This window comes from Enhydra lutris, unplaced genomic scaffold (assembly GCF_002288905.1).
Source record: "Enhydra lutris kenyoni isolate GAN:26980312 unplaced genomic scaffold, ASM228890v2 scaffoldscaffold16, whole genome shotgun sequence".
NCBI lineage: Eukaryota > Metazoa > Chordata > Mammalia > Carnivora > Mustelidae > Enhydra > Enhydra lutris.
This window is the reverse complement of record NW_019154100.1, coordinates 17,840,796-17,856,787: the sequence shown is the minus strand read 5'-3', so window position 1 is coordinate 17,856,787 and position 15,992 is coordinate 17,840,796. Positions and strand designations below refer to the sequence as shown.

General features: G+C 39.7%; 1 protein-coding gene across 1 annotated transcript in view; it reads right to left on the bottom strand.

The window, feature by feature from the left end:
- The window catches only part of LOC111147454 (leucine rich repeat containing 72), a 47,615-nt gene that overhangs the window by 18,061 nt on the left and 13,562 nt on the right, over window positions 1-15,992 (bottom strand). The window contains exons 3-4 of the mRNA XM_022503465.1: window positions 10,934-11,003; window positions 746-827 (exon numbers count right to left, since the gene is read on the bottom strand). Of these exons, the coding sequence (XP_022359173.1) occupies window positions 746-827; window positions 10,934-11,003 (152 nt within the window). The remainder of the gene's footprint in view (window positions 1-745; window positions 828-10,933; window positions 11,004-15,992) is intronic.

Sequence of the window (15,992 nt, the reverse complement as noted above, 5' to 3'; positions counted from 1 at the left end):
ACTCAGCTAAATATTTTCTTTACACAACGGGAATCCACATATTCATATTATTTGTGTTGATTCTAAATTTCGCATATTCCCACAATTTTAACAGAAATGGAAGTGGGCTGTGTCTTTACCATACCCACATTGCAGCTGACTTGGCAAAGTTTCTTTCTCCGTGGTACATGGAATCATGGTGGATCTTAAAATTTATGACATTTTGACTCTATGATACATGAAATTTAAAAAGATTGTTTTGGGCTGTGCCTCTTTGTATTTCGTGATCCTAGTACATCGTGTGCTTTTATACCTGGCTTGAAATCATCAACTTAGAGATAGTTACGCATGTAAAATTAACTCAGAGCGAAAAGAGGAATTTGGCTGCTAAAAATCATAGCCACTGAAAACAGTAAGGCCATTTGTGAAGTTTTTATATTGATTAATGCTCCCAAACATTGTTAAAATTTGCTTCCCTAATACCCACTCTGTGTCCAGCTATGCAGGAGCATGGCACAATTTCTATTTAAAACAAGATTCTTTCACATTTTGAATAAGGCACAGGACAATATTACATTAAGACTGTAATCTGGAGCACATTTTTCAAAATGAAATGTATATAAGAACATGTTAAAAAATGAATTTCATCCCATATTTTCACCAGAAATGTTCCAATAGATATTTTCATGCCATTAGCAGTATGATAGTTATTAGTTCTTACTCAGGTGAAAATCTATTCAGTCAGCAGAAAACATTGAAGACATACCTTCTATGTCAAATATGGCATTGTTGTTCAGATAAAGCTCTGACAGACAATAGTTTCTAGTTAGGAATGTTAATCCTTGGAGCTGAAAATGAGAGAGAATAATATACTTTCTGTAGTAATTTATATATATGTATGTGTATTTATATCTATCTATCTATCTATATAAATAAATGTGTATATATATTTATAAAATTAGAGTATGATCAGACAAGTTTGATGTTTGCTATCATTATTATTTCTGACCATTTGGTCTGGGCTCTGAGTTTCCATCTGGATTGTCTTTGAGGACATTGGGATGAAAAGGACTTTTTCAGCTAACTGAAGACAAAGCTCTCATCCTATCTCTCCCAAACTTCTTGCATAGTTTTCAATGCCTCTGTAATCTGACCTAGCCCCTTTGCTCTAACTCTGTTTCTCCCAGTTCTGCCGCCTGCAGTCTCACTGGCTCTGTCCCCACGTACCCACTAACCCACCATCACACATTATTTAGTGACCAGTATGTGCCCAGGGCTTTCTCCTCAACGCTGAGGCCATGTCTGCATCTGTGTATGAGTCATGCTTTCTCCTCTGCCTGCATAACTTTTCTCCCTGGTGCATTTCTGGTAATTCTTAAGGATCGGCCCTTGTCCAACTGGACATACCAAACCATGCTGGAGGGACACCTGCGTGGCTCATCTGGTTGAGTGCCCAGCTGAGGCCGTGATCTCGTGAGACTGAGCTCGGGGCTCACACTCAGAGGGGAGTCTGCTTGAGATTCTCCCGCTCCTTCTGCCCCTCCCATTTTCCAAACAGTATGGTGAAGTCACATCTTTTTTTTTTTTTTTAAAGTTTTGTTTATTTATCTGAGAGGGAGAGGGAAAGGGAAAGAGAGCAAGCATGAAGGGGAGAGGGTCAAAAGGAAACAGGGAAGCCGTCTCGCTGCTGAGTAGGGAGCCCAATGCAAGACTGGATCCCAGGACCCTGGGATCATGTCCTGAGCCGAAGGCAGATGCTTAACTGACTGAGCTACCCAGCCACCCCTCACATCTTACTTTTAAGATTAGATTAGAAATGTAGTTGTATGAACTGCAAATAGTCAAAAGCAGTCTTGGAAATTCCTCAAATGAGCCATTAAGTACTGTATTCAGAAACAGGGTATTCAACTCTAGACTGAGGGTCAGAAGTGACTGTTACTCTGCAAGGAGAACTGATTTTTAAAAAACTATTGACTCTATAACCTCGATAAAATTTAACAATTTGTTTGAGCTATGAGGATGGTAGAGCCATAGAGTTGTGGCAGGTATCTTCTAAAAGCAGCAGGTTAGTTAAATATAAAGCTATCTTTCTACTTAATACAGGATCAGGGAGAATATTCCCATTGAATAGTTACTGACCAAGTGCTTAGTACTTTCTATACAGAAATATACATCACTTTCTATGCAGAAGTATATGCTCATGATTATACATTAGTATTAGGTGTTTATCAAAGCTTATCATGCGACTATTGTTATCATTAAATGTAACTGTTTTGGCCTTTGATGTATTGATTCAGATAGATGCCGATGCATTGGACTTAGTGAGGATTTATTGCAAATTTTAGCCCTGAGACATAGCTCAGAAAAGCTGTCGTAGATTTGTATGCAACGTTTCAAAACTGTTTTCTTTAATTAATTTTCTTTAATTTTATTGTTGCATCTGCAACACACATTATAAAGCTATGAAAGGCACGTGTGCTGCTCATCTCATCATTTCACAGATTCATCTGCATCCAGTTAGGTCAGCACCCATGCAGGAGGGCCACCAGCAATTTCCCACAGCTTTTCCTAAGTCACGGGAGGCACTATACTCCTCCCAAGCAGGAGACCATGCAATGCACTGAGGGTGCAGGGGTCCCAATGGGCTTCCTATCCCTTTCTCCTCTTCCATTCTTCCTTCCACTCACCACTACCTGATTGAACGATGGCCACACGTGACACAAGAATAGAAAACAAACCCCAGTGGAAACCATGACTACTTCTTCTCTCCTTTCTCAGTTGCCTGCCGGACCACACATCAACAGAACCTTTCTAATTACTCAAGACTTTCATTTCTTTTGCATGACTTATTAACACAAGAAGAATACTAATAAACTTAATAGTTTCATCTCGATTATAGAATCTTGGTTTTCCCGAGAGCCTTAATATCCTTTGGGCCATGATTACTGGGATTTTAAGACTGCACTGTTTGTTGGGGTAAGATGGGTAGGGGAATGGAGCGGAAAGAGATAAAGCCAGTTCAAGAGGACCCTGGAAGGAATTACAAGATTTTGTGCAGAGGACTGTGACTGTCCAATTTTGTTTTAGAAAGAAAATGGCAGGAAAGAACACAGTTTAGAAGGGAGAATAAGCATAATGGCAGGAGTTGAATGAGAATGGCGTTACGCTAATTCAGAAGACTATGTAGTGGTCCAGAGTAGAGTAATGGCAGTGGAGAAGAAAAGTAGAGGGAATTGAGAGACAGTTCCAAGGTAGGAATCACAGGACTTAATAGACACTGCAATGTAGCAAGCTGTTGAAGTCAAGATCTAGGAGCGAAACTGGAAGACACGCTGATTGCCCTGATACTCAAGCCATCGTTAAAGTAAATGGCATATATATAATATACATAGTATTATAATTATCCACTTAGACAAATCTACACTACTAATTTGAAGGATCACCATAAGATTTATATGGAATGTGACATTTCACAAATCATTTATTTTGGTTCAGGGCTCGGCACATAGCTAGTGCTCAATAAACAAGAGCTATTATTACTTAACCATTATTTTTTATACATAAAGAGAGAGAGAGCTGAGAGTACTTCCATTTAATGTAAAGCACTTACATGTAGTCTCCAGGGTAGTAGTGGAGGAAAAATTATGCCAGCATGAATTTAAAATTAAAGAGGCATTCTTCTAGAACAGGGCTTCTCAACCTCTGTTACTATGGACATGTAGGGCCAGGTTTTCTTTGCTGGGGTTGGGAGTTCTGTCCTGTGCATTATAGTATGTTTAAGAACAAATCTAGTCTCTACCCACTAGACGCCAGTAGCACACACACACTCCACTTGGGACAATCAAAAAGTGTCTCCAGAGATTGCCAAATGTCTGCTGTAAGGGAAAGATGGTGCGAGTGTGTGTGTGTGTGTGTGAGTGTGTGTGTGTGTGTGTGTGTAAATCACTTCTTGTTGGGAACAGCTGATTTAGAGTCAAGGGAAGAGGGAGTGTCATATTGATAAAATGCTAGCTATCATTGGCCCCTGTGCTAGATGGTTTCACAGGCATTATCTAATGTGATGCTTATAGCAGCCCTGTGTTATTTGTTGTTTTTTTTTTTTAAGATTTTATTTATTTATTTGACAGACAGAGATCACAAGTAGGCAGAGAAGCAGGCAGAGAGAGAGGAGGAAGCAGGCTCCCTGCTGAGCAGAGAGCCCGATGCAGGGTTCGATCACAGGACCCTGGGATCATGACCTGAGCCGAAAGCAGAGACTTTAACCCACTGAGCCACCCAGGCACCCCCCTGTGTTATTTGTTTTATTCCTTATTTACCTAGGAGTAAACTGGGCTCAGTGAAGTTAAACAACTTTCTCAAGGTAACAGAGCAAGGAAAAATCCAAGTCTGTCTGATTCTCAAATCAAAAACTGGCATATAGTACATCATAATTGGGTTCATTAAAATAGTTGAATCTCTATTAAAGTAGCCAGAAGACATGAATTTGAACATACTTTGAAGTAATGGAAAATATTGTTAGTTTGAGCAATGGAAAATACTTCTTAAATTATTTTTCTATTTCAGCAATGTTTTCCACCAAAAATCATGTTTAAAATACATCCAAAAACATTTGGCATAAAATGGAAAAAAATATAGAAAAATTAATCTTACAAAATATATGTCCAGCAAAGTACTACACACATACTAAACCAACTAAAATTCCATGATGTATGTTGTAAAGCTACTTGAAAAAAAAGTTGCAATTCAAAAAATTCTTTACAAGTATTTAAAATAGCACCTTAAAAATTATTTAGTTTTTCAAATGCTCTAAGCTGTTTTTAGAACAATGTGTATTAGGTATTAAATGAATAAATAAGTATATATGTACCAGAACATTATTGAAGGAACCAACTAGCATTGTATATATTGATATATGGAGTATTTTCCAATACTCAATCTAAAATTTTCCATTGTTGGGCACCTGGGTGGCTCAGTGGGTTAAAGCCTCTGCCTTCAGCTCAGGTCATGATCTCAGGATCCGGGATCGAGCCCCACATCAGGACTCTCTGCTCGGCAGGGAGCCTGCTTCCTCTTCTCTCTCTGCCTGCCTCTCTGACTACTTGTGATCTCTGTCTGTCAAATAAATAAATAAAAATCTTTTAAAATTTTTAAAAAAATAAAAAAATAAAATTTTCCATTGTTCAAACTACTAATATTTTCTAATAAAAATATTTTCAAATTAATGTCTTCTCGATGGTATATGTATTATATATATACTTATTTAATCTTCACAACAAACTCATGAGGTATGAGTACTATTATTACCTTATTTTAAGGTAAAATCATTTTAAGTCCTAACTAGATATACAGCGTAGATATCTACAACTTTCACAACCAAGCAGTGAAGCCTTATTTAGGTTATTCATGTTGATTTCCTTTTTTGAAAAGGTTTTAAATATTTGGCAAAATATAATTCGTTCAACAAAGTTGACATAAAGGATAGAATTAATGTTGCCCTGAGGCAACAGAAACATGTAAGAGCCCAAATTAAGTGGAATGCATGCTAGTTCATTTTATTCTTTAACAGTTTTTGTGCTCTGCTATGGGATTTGTGCAGCTCTAAATCGTTTTTTAGAACAAAGTGTGTTATGTATAAATGAATAAATAACTATGTATATACCTAGACCTTGTTGAAGGAACCAACTAAAATTCCATGATGTGTTATAAAGTTACTTGGAGAAAGATAGTAATTCAAATAATTCTTTACAACTATTTAAAATAGCACATTAAAAATAATTCTTTCATATTTTAAATTGTGATTTGCTAATTTTGTACATCAGTATTCCTTTCTAAAATATACATATTTGTGCTATTTACCAAATTCTCAATATGTGCCGAATGCTTAGGAGGTGGGAAACAGTAACATATCTTTTTTTAAAAATTATTGACATATAATGTATTGTTTGTTTCGGGGTACAGGTCTATGATTCATCAGTCTTAGACTACACCCAGCACTCACCACAACACATACCCTCCCTAATGTCCATTGCGCAGCCACCCCATCCCCCCACCCCCCTCCCCTCCAGCAACCCTCAGTTTGTTTACTGAGATTAAGCATCCCTTGTGGTTTGTCTTCCTTTCTGGTTTCATCTTGGGAAACAGTAACATATCTTAATGGCATAGAATAATGAGTCCAGGATCTTTCTTAAAATGATTTTGCTTATTTCAATCAGAGCATTCTCTGGTCAGTTAGTAGAGAATGTGTCATTATAAATAAGTATTTCAATGATTTTTTAGATGATGAAGGTTATAAACAATGACTTTGCCAGAAGAGGTATTTTTATTTGAATTTAATTTGTAAAGTTTGTCATCTATTTGGTCTTCACTACCTGGCAGAAACTCAGAACCCATTTTGGACAGTCGCTTGGTGAAGCTTTCTACAGGTTTTTCATCAAATGCTGCTTCTAATCGGAGCCAAATCAAATATTCCAAAGGACTGCTAGTTCTTCCAGAAATTAAAGGATACCAGCATTGTGGGACTCAGTAGAAAATTTTTGAGGTGATGAGCCCAAACACAAATAGATCAATGGGTAGACCATTTGAAATTGTACTGTTAAAGGCAAGTCACTCCACTTCTCAAGGAGGGTTGGAAAGGGTCGACCGTGGACCTAAACCTCCTTCGGTCAGGCTTGCTGGAAGACGAGACAAGGGAGTCTTTGGAAGTCCTCATCTGAGAGGATCTAAGAGCAGCTGCCTCCCTCTGACTCTATGAGGGTAGCTGAACAAAAGGCGACCCAGAAATGGAGATGATGCAGAACTGGTGACTGACGATGCAAGTATGAGGAGCAAGTAAGCCCTCAGAGAGCGTCCTGAAGGAACTGGAGCTGCCTGAGCAAATCTAGCAAAGCTGGGGCATTGGAAACAACTTGGCATCTATTCTGCTAATCCAGGGTCAGACCAGAAGCTCCAGTCTGGTCACCCACTAGGTGATAATGGGGAGAAGTGCCTCTGCTCCTAGCATGTTAGGTTCCAAATGTATCAGACTATGTTCATTGCCTCCCCAAACTATTGCTTTCTGGCATTCCATTCCAGGCAGTTGGCAAATGCTGTGCCCTCACCATGAGCATAACCACTCCCTCTGCCCTTAATTTTATTAGAGCAGGTATCATCAGATTTATTGTTATATATTCTACCAGTGGCCTACGGAAAGTACAACAAGCCACATCAGATAAGAGGATTTGGGCTTTGGGTAACTTCTGAGCTCAACTCAAACTGGCCCATTAATAACTGAGAACTTTTATTTTCTCACATACCAAGAGCTCCAGAGGTAGCGAGAGCCTCCCTCTTAGTTCACAATGATTCTCTGGGCTGTACTTTTCTTTAAATGTTGCCTACATTCTCAAGCTGATGGGAGGGTTCCTGCTTCATATCCAGGCAAGAAAACATCAGGGAAATGAGGGATCACTCTGCTAGTGCTCTCTTTTAGGAATGAGGAAACCTCTCACAAAAGCCTCCCCACAGATCCCATGTCTTTACTACCTTAATTGGGACATGTGCCCATTCATCTATTAGCCACTCACAAGGACGATGGGATTATCCTGAATGGGTTAGACGGTTCAGGATCCACTTGCTAGAACTGGGGATGGGGTCACCTACCTGAGTAAAAAGGAGATGTATGTGCCAAAACCTAAATCCAGATTCTGCTCAATAGGTAAAAGGAGAAAATGGACACTGAATGGACAACCATAATATCCAGTACATACATCTCAGCAAAAGTACTGATTGGATAAATGAATCAGCAACAAAATGGGTTCATTTTACTATTTTGTGCCTTCGTTTTTCCCAAATAGAGGGTAGTTTAAGATATTCACTAGTGTCAGAACAAGGCTGATCACAAATTCAGACCACTGTTAATTAAATGTTGCAATTCTAAATATTTACCTATTTCTACATATTTGCATATTTAAATATTTAAATTCTTATGTCAATGTTAATGTTTTCCACTATATTTCTCCACACCATTTCTATGCTGGTATAATGACTTCTTAGTGGTGATCCTATTGCTGTTTGGATTTTATTTTATTTTTTAAAAGATTTTATTTATTTGACAGAGAGACAGCACGAGAGAGAGAGCACAAGCAGGGTAAGCGGTAGAGGGAGAAGCAGGCCTCCCTCTGAGCAGGGAGCCTGATGCTGGGCTTGATCCCAGGACCCTGGATCATGACCTGAGCCGAAGGCAAATGCTTAATGACTGAGCCACCCAGATGCCCCTGCTTTCTGGATTTTAAAGAAAAGTAATAATCAAAGTTTTACGTAGGAATTTTGGCGAAGTACTATTGTAGCTAATACACTTATCAGAGTTTGGGATTCTGAATAAGACTTTAGTTTTTCATGGAATGTGACTATTCAGGCAGGAACCAGTCAATTACTGGCCAATAGGAACACTCTCAGGAGTTTATTTACTTACCCAAGTAACACTCAACACTTGTTTTGGGTAGGATATCCTTTCGGCGTTCTAGGAACTAAGTAAGTCTATTATTGTAAAGAACAAAGTTAAGTGATGAGGATTTTGGAAATAATATAGTTGGTTTGTTGAACGGAAAGAGTCAAGCACAAGGAGAGAATTCAGTCTCTTGTTGCATTCCTTCCCCACCCACTGCCCTTCGGAAACAGAAGAGAGTGAAATTGTTGGCAGCGTCTACAATCCCTTCCTATGTACATAATGTATCTGTAAATCAATTGTGTGAAAATTCAATGGTTGGAGAGGGGATGGTGTTCACTACCAAAAGCCAAAAAATATTTTCAAAAGTCTCTAATTCTCTCTCTCCCTTTAGGCACACTGCGGACACTGAACATGTTCTTTCCTTCAGAACTGAACCCCGCAAGAGGCACACATGGAAAACAAAGATTAGTCATTTCTGCCATGCCTTTGATGATTTCCACCTTTATGAGAAGTCGCACACTGGGACCCAGGATAATTTCCGGCAGGGTGTTTAAAAGAGTTTTAAACCTCCATGCCCTTTCTTGGTACGTGCAGTTCCCATTTCAGCTGCTAGTCACCTGGATCTTGAAGGTGATTGCATTTGTTCTCCTAGAAAGGATTTCAAGCTTAGGAGACTTATGCTTCCACTTAACAGAAGAAGAAGACCGGAAATCCCATGTAATACTGCAATGCTTTTATAAACATGGCTGCCTAGGGATTCAACGCTGTGAGTCTGGGCTACACAAGCAGACTACTGCTGAAAATTGAAATTATTTCTTTTTAATCAGTGGGTGTTCAAAATGTTCAGATTGAATATTCAATTCATAAGGAACAAAAATATAAGCTGTTGGAATGTCAAATTACTGGAAGTTGAGAATAACCAACTGACTAATGATTGTTTGGGTTTGCATTTTAGTTCAGCCCTACTCTTTGACATGGAGGGAATTTGGAGCCCCAGTCAGACACCCACTATAGGGGAGGCAGTGAGAGGGCATCACCACCTGAACCTTCGCCTCTAAGAGAAACTTTAAGGGCCATGCTCAGTGACCTTGGCGAGAGTTGCCTGCAGTTGGGGACCTGTTGACTTAGTGTCTGGTAATTCCTGAGAAAACTAGATCAACTTGGGTAGCAGCTGGGAGGTAACCACCCCCCCTTGGCTTCTGACAGCAGGAAAAAGCTTGTGAGTGCTGGGACCTGCACACCAAACCACAGAAGGCATATTGATCTGGGGTACTCCACAAGGAATCCCACCAAGAGAGTAGTCTACCACAGCTCGCGGCTGTCAGTTGTAAGTACCACTGAGATAAAAGTGGAGGGGAAGTCAGGAGTGGCCAGGGAAGAGGTATTAGAGTTGAAGAAACCTACTTCTGAATAATCCGTTAAGAGAAAAGAAGTTGACTTTGAACATGTGTTAGTACCAGATGGTACAGATCAGGTAAGAACTTTGTTTCTCTCCAGCCCTTCCTCCACACCTCCCCATTCTATGTCAATGTTGGGTAAGGCTGAGGAGAGGGAAAGGAGAGAAAAACAACCAGCTACACCGTCCTAGCTAATAAAAAAGGCAGGCGGCCACCTGCAGTCAACTCCAGCTGGATAAGCAAAGGGATGTAGGGAGATGGCTTATTTACAAATGAGGATTGGAAGTGGATTATTATACTCTCTTAGACATTCTCACTGCCTTTTTTTAAGATTTATTTATTTATTTTAGAGAGCACGCATACTAGCTTGCGAGTGGGGGAGGGGCAGAGAGAAAGAATCTTCAAGCGAAATCCCCATTGAGTGTGGAGCCCTATGCGGGGCTCGATCTCATGACCCATGAGATCCTGACTGGAACTAAAAACCGAGAGTCTGATGCTTAACTGACTGAGCCACCCTGGTGCCCTGACATTCTCATTTCTGAACTAGAACCATAAATAAATAAATAAATAAATAGTCTTTTTTTTAAAGGTTGGGGCAGCACCTGGGTGGCTCAGTTGTTAAGCATCCGTCTTCTGCTCAGGTCACGATCCCGGGTCCTAGGATTGAGCTCCACCATTGGGCTCCCTGCTCCACAGGAAACCTGTTCTTTTCCCAAGCCCCCTGCTTGTGTTCCCTTTCTCGCTGTGTCTCTCTCTGTCAAAAAATAAATAAATCTTGAATGGGAACCATGACTAGGACTCCAATGGACTGTAAGATTTTGAATTACGTAAGAGGAATGGGAAGAGTCACCAAGATTGCTGAAGTTTTCTTCCAGGAGTCCAGAAGAAATAGCCTCCACTGGGCAGTTTTGACAGGACATGAGAGACAAAAGTAAAGTTGCAGTCTGATAACATCTCACAAATTGTGCAGTTCAATATAGTAATGTATGTATGTGTTTGTGTGTATAGAGTTTCTTACCTAAAGTTAGTTAGGAGTATAAAATATTAATACTTTTAAAGATTAACTCCATTATAAATAGGAGATTAAGACAGTGATTTAAGTACAGAGCTATTTAATGATAAAATATAACACTACCTTGTTGTGATGTAGCCATAAATATTTTAATTTTCTAAACCTAGATAGATCAATGACCTCTGTCAGATTCCTGAAAAGAAAAGAAAAAGTGAACATTAGCAACAATTAATTTATTCATAGGTAAGGTGAGTTATATAGTAGGACTTTGGAATAACTGGAAAGGCCTCTCTCTTCTTTCAAAATTGTTGTCACACCTACCTACTAATTTCTGAAATACTATCATTAAAACGTCATCCATTTTTTTAAAAGATTTTATTTATTTGACAGAGGGAGAGACAGCAAGAGAGGGAACACAAGTAGGGGTTGTCAAGAGGGAGAAGCAGGCTTCCCGCAGAGTGCAGAACCAGACGCGGGGCTCAATCCCAGGACCCTGGGATCATGACCTGAACTGAAGGCAGACACCAAACAACTGAACCACCCAGGCACCGCAAAACTTCATTCATTTGGATTAATGTTTTTGTCAGCCAGTTTAAAGGAAATACTGAAGGCAAACACTCTATCACATTACTAGAAATTTATACTTCGTTATGATTACATTTATTGGGACCTTAATTTGAAAAAAAAAAAGATTTTACTGGGGACTGGGCAGAGGGGAAAAAGTAAGTGGGGAAGACACTGGATTTGTGCCTAAATGTGAAAACCCTGTTGGCTCCTACTTGGACAACGTCTGCAAGGTTCTTGCTTTGGGCTTGTCCAGATCTTGGCCACATTATATTTAAGATGTGGAAATGGCCATATGCCAAGAGACAGAGACTAGGTGAAGTGTTTTATTTTCCTTTGTTGTTTAGTAGATATAGGGTCAAAATATTACCATCCTTCTTGAACTGTGCAGGTGGTCCTGAACCTTGTTGCTGTTGCTGCTCTCTCTGCAAAGGAATAAGCATGGGTGGGGAAGAGGAGCGATCACAAATGGGGCAAAGCCCTGAGGATTGGTCCTTGACTGCTGTGGGCTAGAATATTCAGATCTCTTTTATTTCTCAGGGCAGAAACTGTGCCCAGGCTAGGTATGTATACATGTGTGTCTTTATGCATCAAACACTATAGAGCACACATTTTGTACCAGGCAGTCTTCCAAGTCCTTAACCAATACTAAAGTTCATTAATGTTACATCTATTAACTCATTTGCGGCAACATCCTTTCACAAGTTTTTTTTTTTTAAACTTTGGGATACGGAGGGGCTATATTTTTTGAAATATTTTAATGAACATGTTATGAAGTTTTTAACAAAAGTTTTTAGGAGAACTTGCTTTTAAATCATGCAAAAATATTTCTAAACAAAGGAAACATTTTTCAACAACTCTTTTATATTGAAAGATTTCAAAACCAAAAAACGTTGAAGGATAATACAATGAAAGGTTGTAGAGCCCTTATAATGTTAAATATTTTGCCACACTTATGCTCGCTCTCTCTTATCTATGTAATAGATGCTACTTATTGGTTGATAATTTTCTTGCTGAATCATCTGAAAATGAAATTGCAGACTTATCACTGTTAGGGTTTTCACTCCTAAATACTACAGCATGCATATCCCTCAAACAAGGACATGTTCCTGCATGGCCACAACACTGTTATCACACCTTAAAAATTAAATTGAATTCAATAATATCATCTAGCATTCTTTTCATATTCATGTTGTCCCTGTTGACCCTAATTTTTTAAATATTTCTTTTCTTTTTCAGTCCAGAGTCCCATCAACATTTATGCTTTGCATTTCATTTGATATAATCCCTTAGTCTTCTTAAGTTTAGAATATTCTCCTTTTATTACCTTGACATTGAATTTGAAGAGTCCAGGACAGTCATCTGATGGAATGTCTCCCATTCCTGATTTGTCTGCTTGCTTCCTCATGATTAACTTCCAGGTGGACCATTTTTCAGGAACAAAGGTGGTGATTACTGCATCACAGAAGGAGGCAAGTAATGCCACTTTGTCCCACTCTTGGTGATGGAAGTTCAGCCCCTTGGCTCTGGCTCTGTCCACCAAGTTTCTCCATTGGAAAAGCACAAATTGAGAAGTAATATGTGGGGCAAACCTCTGATGACTATGTGTATGTCTCGAGCCCCAGTAACTTATTCAATGGCTTTCGCTTCAACTGATGATCATTGCTGATTCAGATGATTTGGGATTTCTGTTAAATAGGTGATGGTTATTAAGGAAGGTGCTTGTAAGGAGCACCAGGTATTAGGTAAGTGATGAATTCCTAAATTCTGCACCTGAAACTAATATTACACTGTATGTCAACTACCTGCAATTTAAATAAAAACTTGAGAAGAACATCCACCCTTCCCCCTTTCTTTCTTTCAGTCACTCTCTTTCCCACTCTACTTGTATCTGAAGTTTTTCTTATTCCTTTTCCTTTTTTTTTTTTTTAATTCTCAAATTATCCCAAATAAGACTTCAAGCAGACCACACATCCTTTAGATATGCACTGTTAGTCTTCAAGTGCTTCTCTGGCACAACAAAATATTCCAGACTCTTCAAAAGCAACTTCTAATAGGAGACTTATACACATAATGCATTCTCCTCTCACTGTAGATATGTAGCCTATTTCTCGGAAGAAGCATTTGGATCCTGGTACACCTAAATTTTGCATTGGGCAGAAAAGATAATACATTAGCTTCATCCGTTCCTGTGAAAAATAAAACAATCATTATGTGGTAGCAGAGAAGCTCAAACCCCACTTAGAGGATTTCCTCAAGGATTTCCCCGAAAAGTTATTTTAATACATTAATACTTTGAAATATCACCTGTGTCAAGTTAATGTCATTAATTTTCCTATACTAGTGATTTTGATGCTGAATTTCCAGCTATTACATAATGTAATAAAGTGATTCCCTTTTAAAGGGATTTCAACTCAAGTCAAAAGGGTTAGTTTTGTGGGGGAGGAGCAAGATGGTGGAGGAGTAGGAGACCTAAATATTGCTGGGTCCCAGGAGTTCAGCTAGGTGATTATCAAACCATTCTGAATACCTACAAACTCAATAGGAGAGAAAAGAGAAGAGCAGCAATTCTAGGAACAGAAGGCGACCACTTTCTGGAAGGTAAGACATGTGGAGAAATGAATCTAAGTAACATATGGGAAGATAGACCTTAGGGGAAAGGGCTGGCTCCCGGCAGGTGGAGAGCAGCAGAGCACAAAATCAGAACTTTTAGAAGTCTGCTCCACTGAGGGACGTCACTCCAGAGGCTAAGTGTGGGGTGGAGCCCTCACAGGGACAGTGTGGCCTCAGGATCTGCTGGGTCACAAAAAGACGAGGTGTGTCTGAGCATAGCAGAGCTCCTAGGTATCAGAGTCAGGAAGCTGGCTGCAGAGATGGAGCTGAGGACTATGCTCTCAGCTCGGGGTTACCTTAAACTGTGATCCAAGGCACAGTTGGGCCACTGGTCTTAAAGCAGAGACCCCAGCAAAATATACACTAACAAATCAGAAGAGACCCGAAACCAGGGGCAGAAGAAAGGAGGGGAGAAACACACACACACACACACACACACACACACACACACACATATATATATTAGACTGGCGAATAGAACAGGGCCACACACTTGATTTTGATTTGGGGTGTATTTTGATCTGTAAGAAGAAATTGCCTCCAAAATTTTAAAGAAAGAAAAACTTATATATATATATATATATATATATATATATATATACACAAAAATAAGGGTAAGCATGATGAAGGGATGGAATGTAACTGTAAAGGTGACAATGAAAAAACATTTTAAAAAAAGGAATTGATAAGAAGTTGGTCGAAAAAGAAAAAAAAAAAAAAGAATAGGATCAGGCTGGAGACTAGAACAAATCCCTGTGCTAGATTTAGGGTATATTTTGATGTGTTAGAAGAAACCATATCCCAAAATTTTAAAGAAAAACCTATATATACACAAAAAATAAGGTTAAATACAGTGAAGGGATAGAATATGATTATAACAATGAAAATTTTAAAAGATTTTTAAAAAACGTATTGATGAGATAAAATAGTTAAAAAGGTTAAAATAGGAAAGAGGAAAAATTTAAAAAGTAGAATAGGAAAGAATAAAATTTAAAAATTTAACTTTGAAAGATTAAAGAATCATGGGGAAAAAGCCATGAATTCTATGTGTTTTATTCTCCTGGCTCTGGAGTTCCACAGCTCTCATTGATTAGTGAACTTGGTCTTGGCTGGATGTTCTTGCTGATCTTCTCAGAGAGGAGCCTGTTGCTGTGATTATCAAATGTCTTTGCCCGAGGTGGAATTGCACTGCCCTTGCCAGGAGCAGAGCTAAATAATCTGCTCGGGTTCGTTCTTGGAAGCTTTTGTTCCCTGAACACTTTCTGTAGAGTTCTGGAGGACGGGAATGAAAATGGCGGCCTCCCAATCTCTGGCTCAGAGGAGCTGAGGGCTTGGGGCCCCACTCCTCAGTGTGCCCTCAGAGAAAAGCGCTCAATCGCTCCTGTCTTCCTGGTCTCCAGCCACACTCCGAGCTCACCCAGCCTGCGACTGAGAGTTTCTGTCTCTGGTGCACAGCCCCATTTGGAGTCTTCAAACCCAGTATCTTCCTGCCATGCTCCCGCACCACTTCTCCGGAGGAGGAGGGAGGACGTTTCCCCAGATCTACCACCTGTTGGGTCCCTGCTCGAAAAGCAGTGGCCTGACTGCCTCCGATCACAGTTCAAGGTAACCCCGAGCTGAGAGCCCACCCCTCGGCTCCGTCTCTGCAGCTGGCTTCCCCACTCCGATACCTTATCAAAAAGAAAAGAGAAAGAAGGAGGAGTCAAGATGGTGGAGAAGTAGCAGGCTGAGACTACTTCAGGTATCGGGAGATCAGCTAGATAGCTTATCTAAAGATTGCAAACACCTACAAATCCAATGGGAGATCAAAGAGAAGAAGAACAGCAATTCTAGAAACAGAAAATCAACCCCTTTCTGAAAGGTAGGACTGGCGGAGAAGTGAATCCAAAGCGACGGGAAGATAGACCACGGGGGGAGGGGCTGGCTCCCGGCAAGCGGCGGAGCAATGGAGCACAAAATCAGGACTTTTAAAAGTCTGTTCCGCTGAGGGACATTGCTCCAGAGG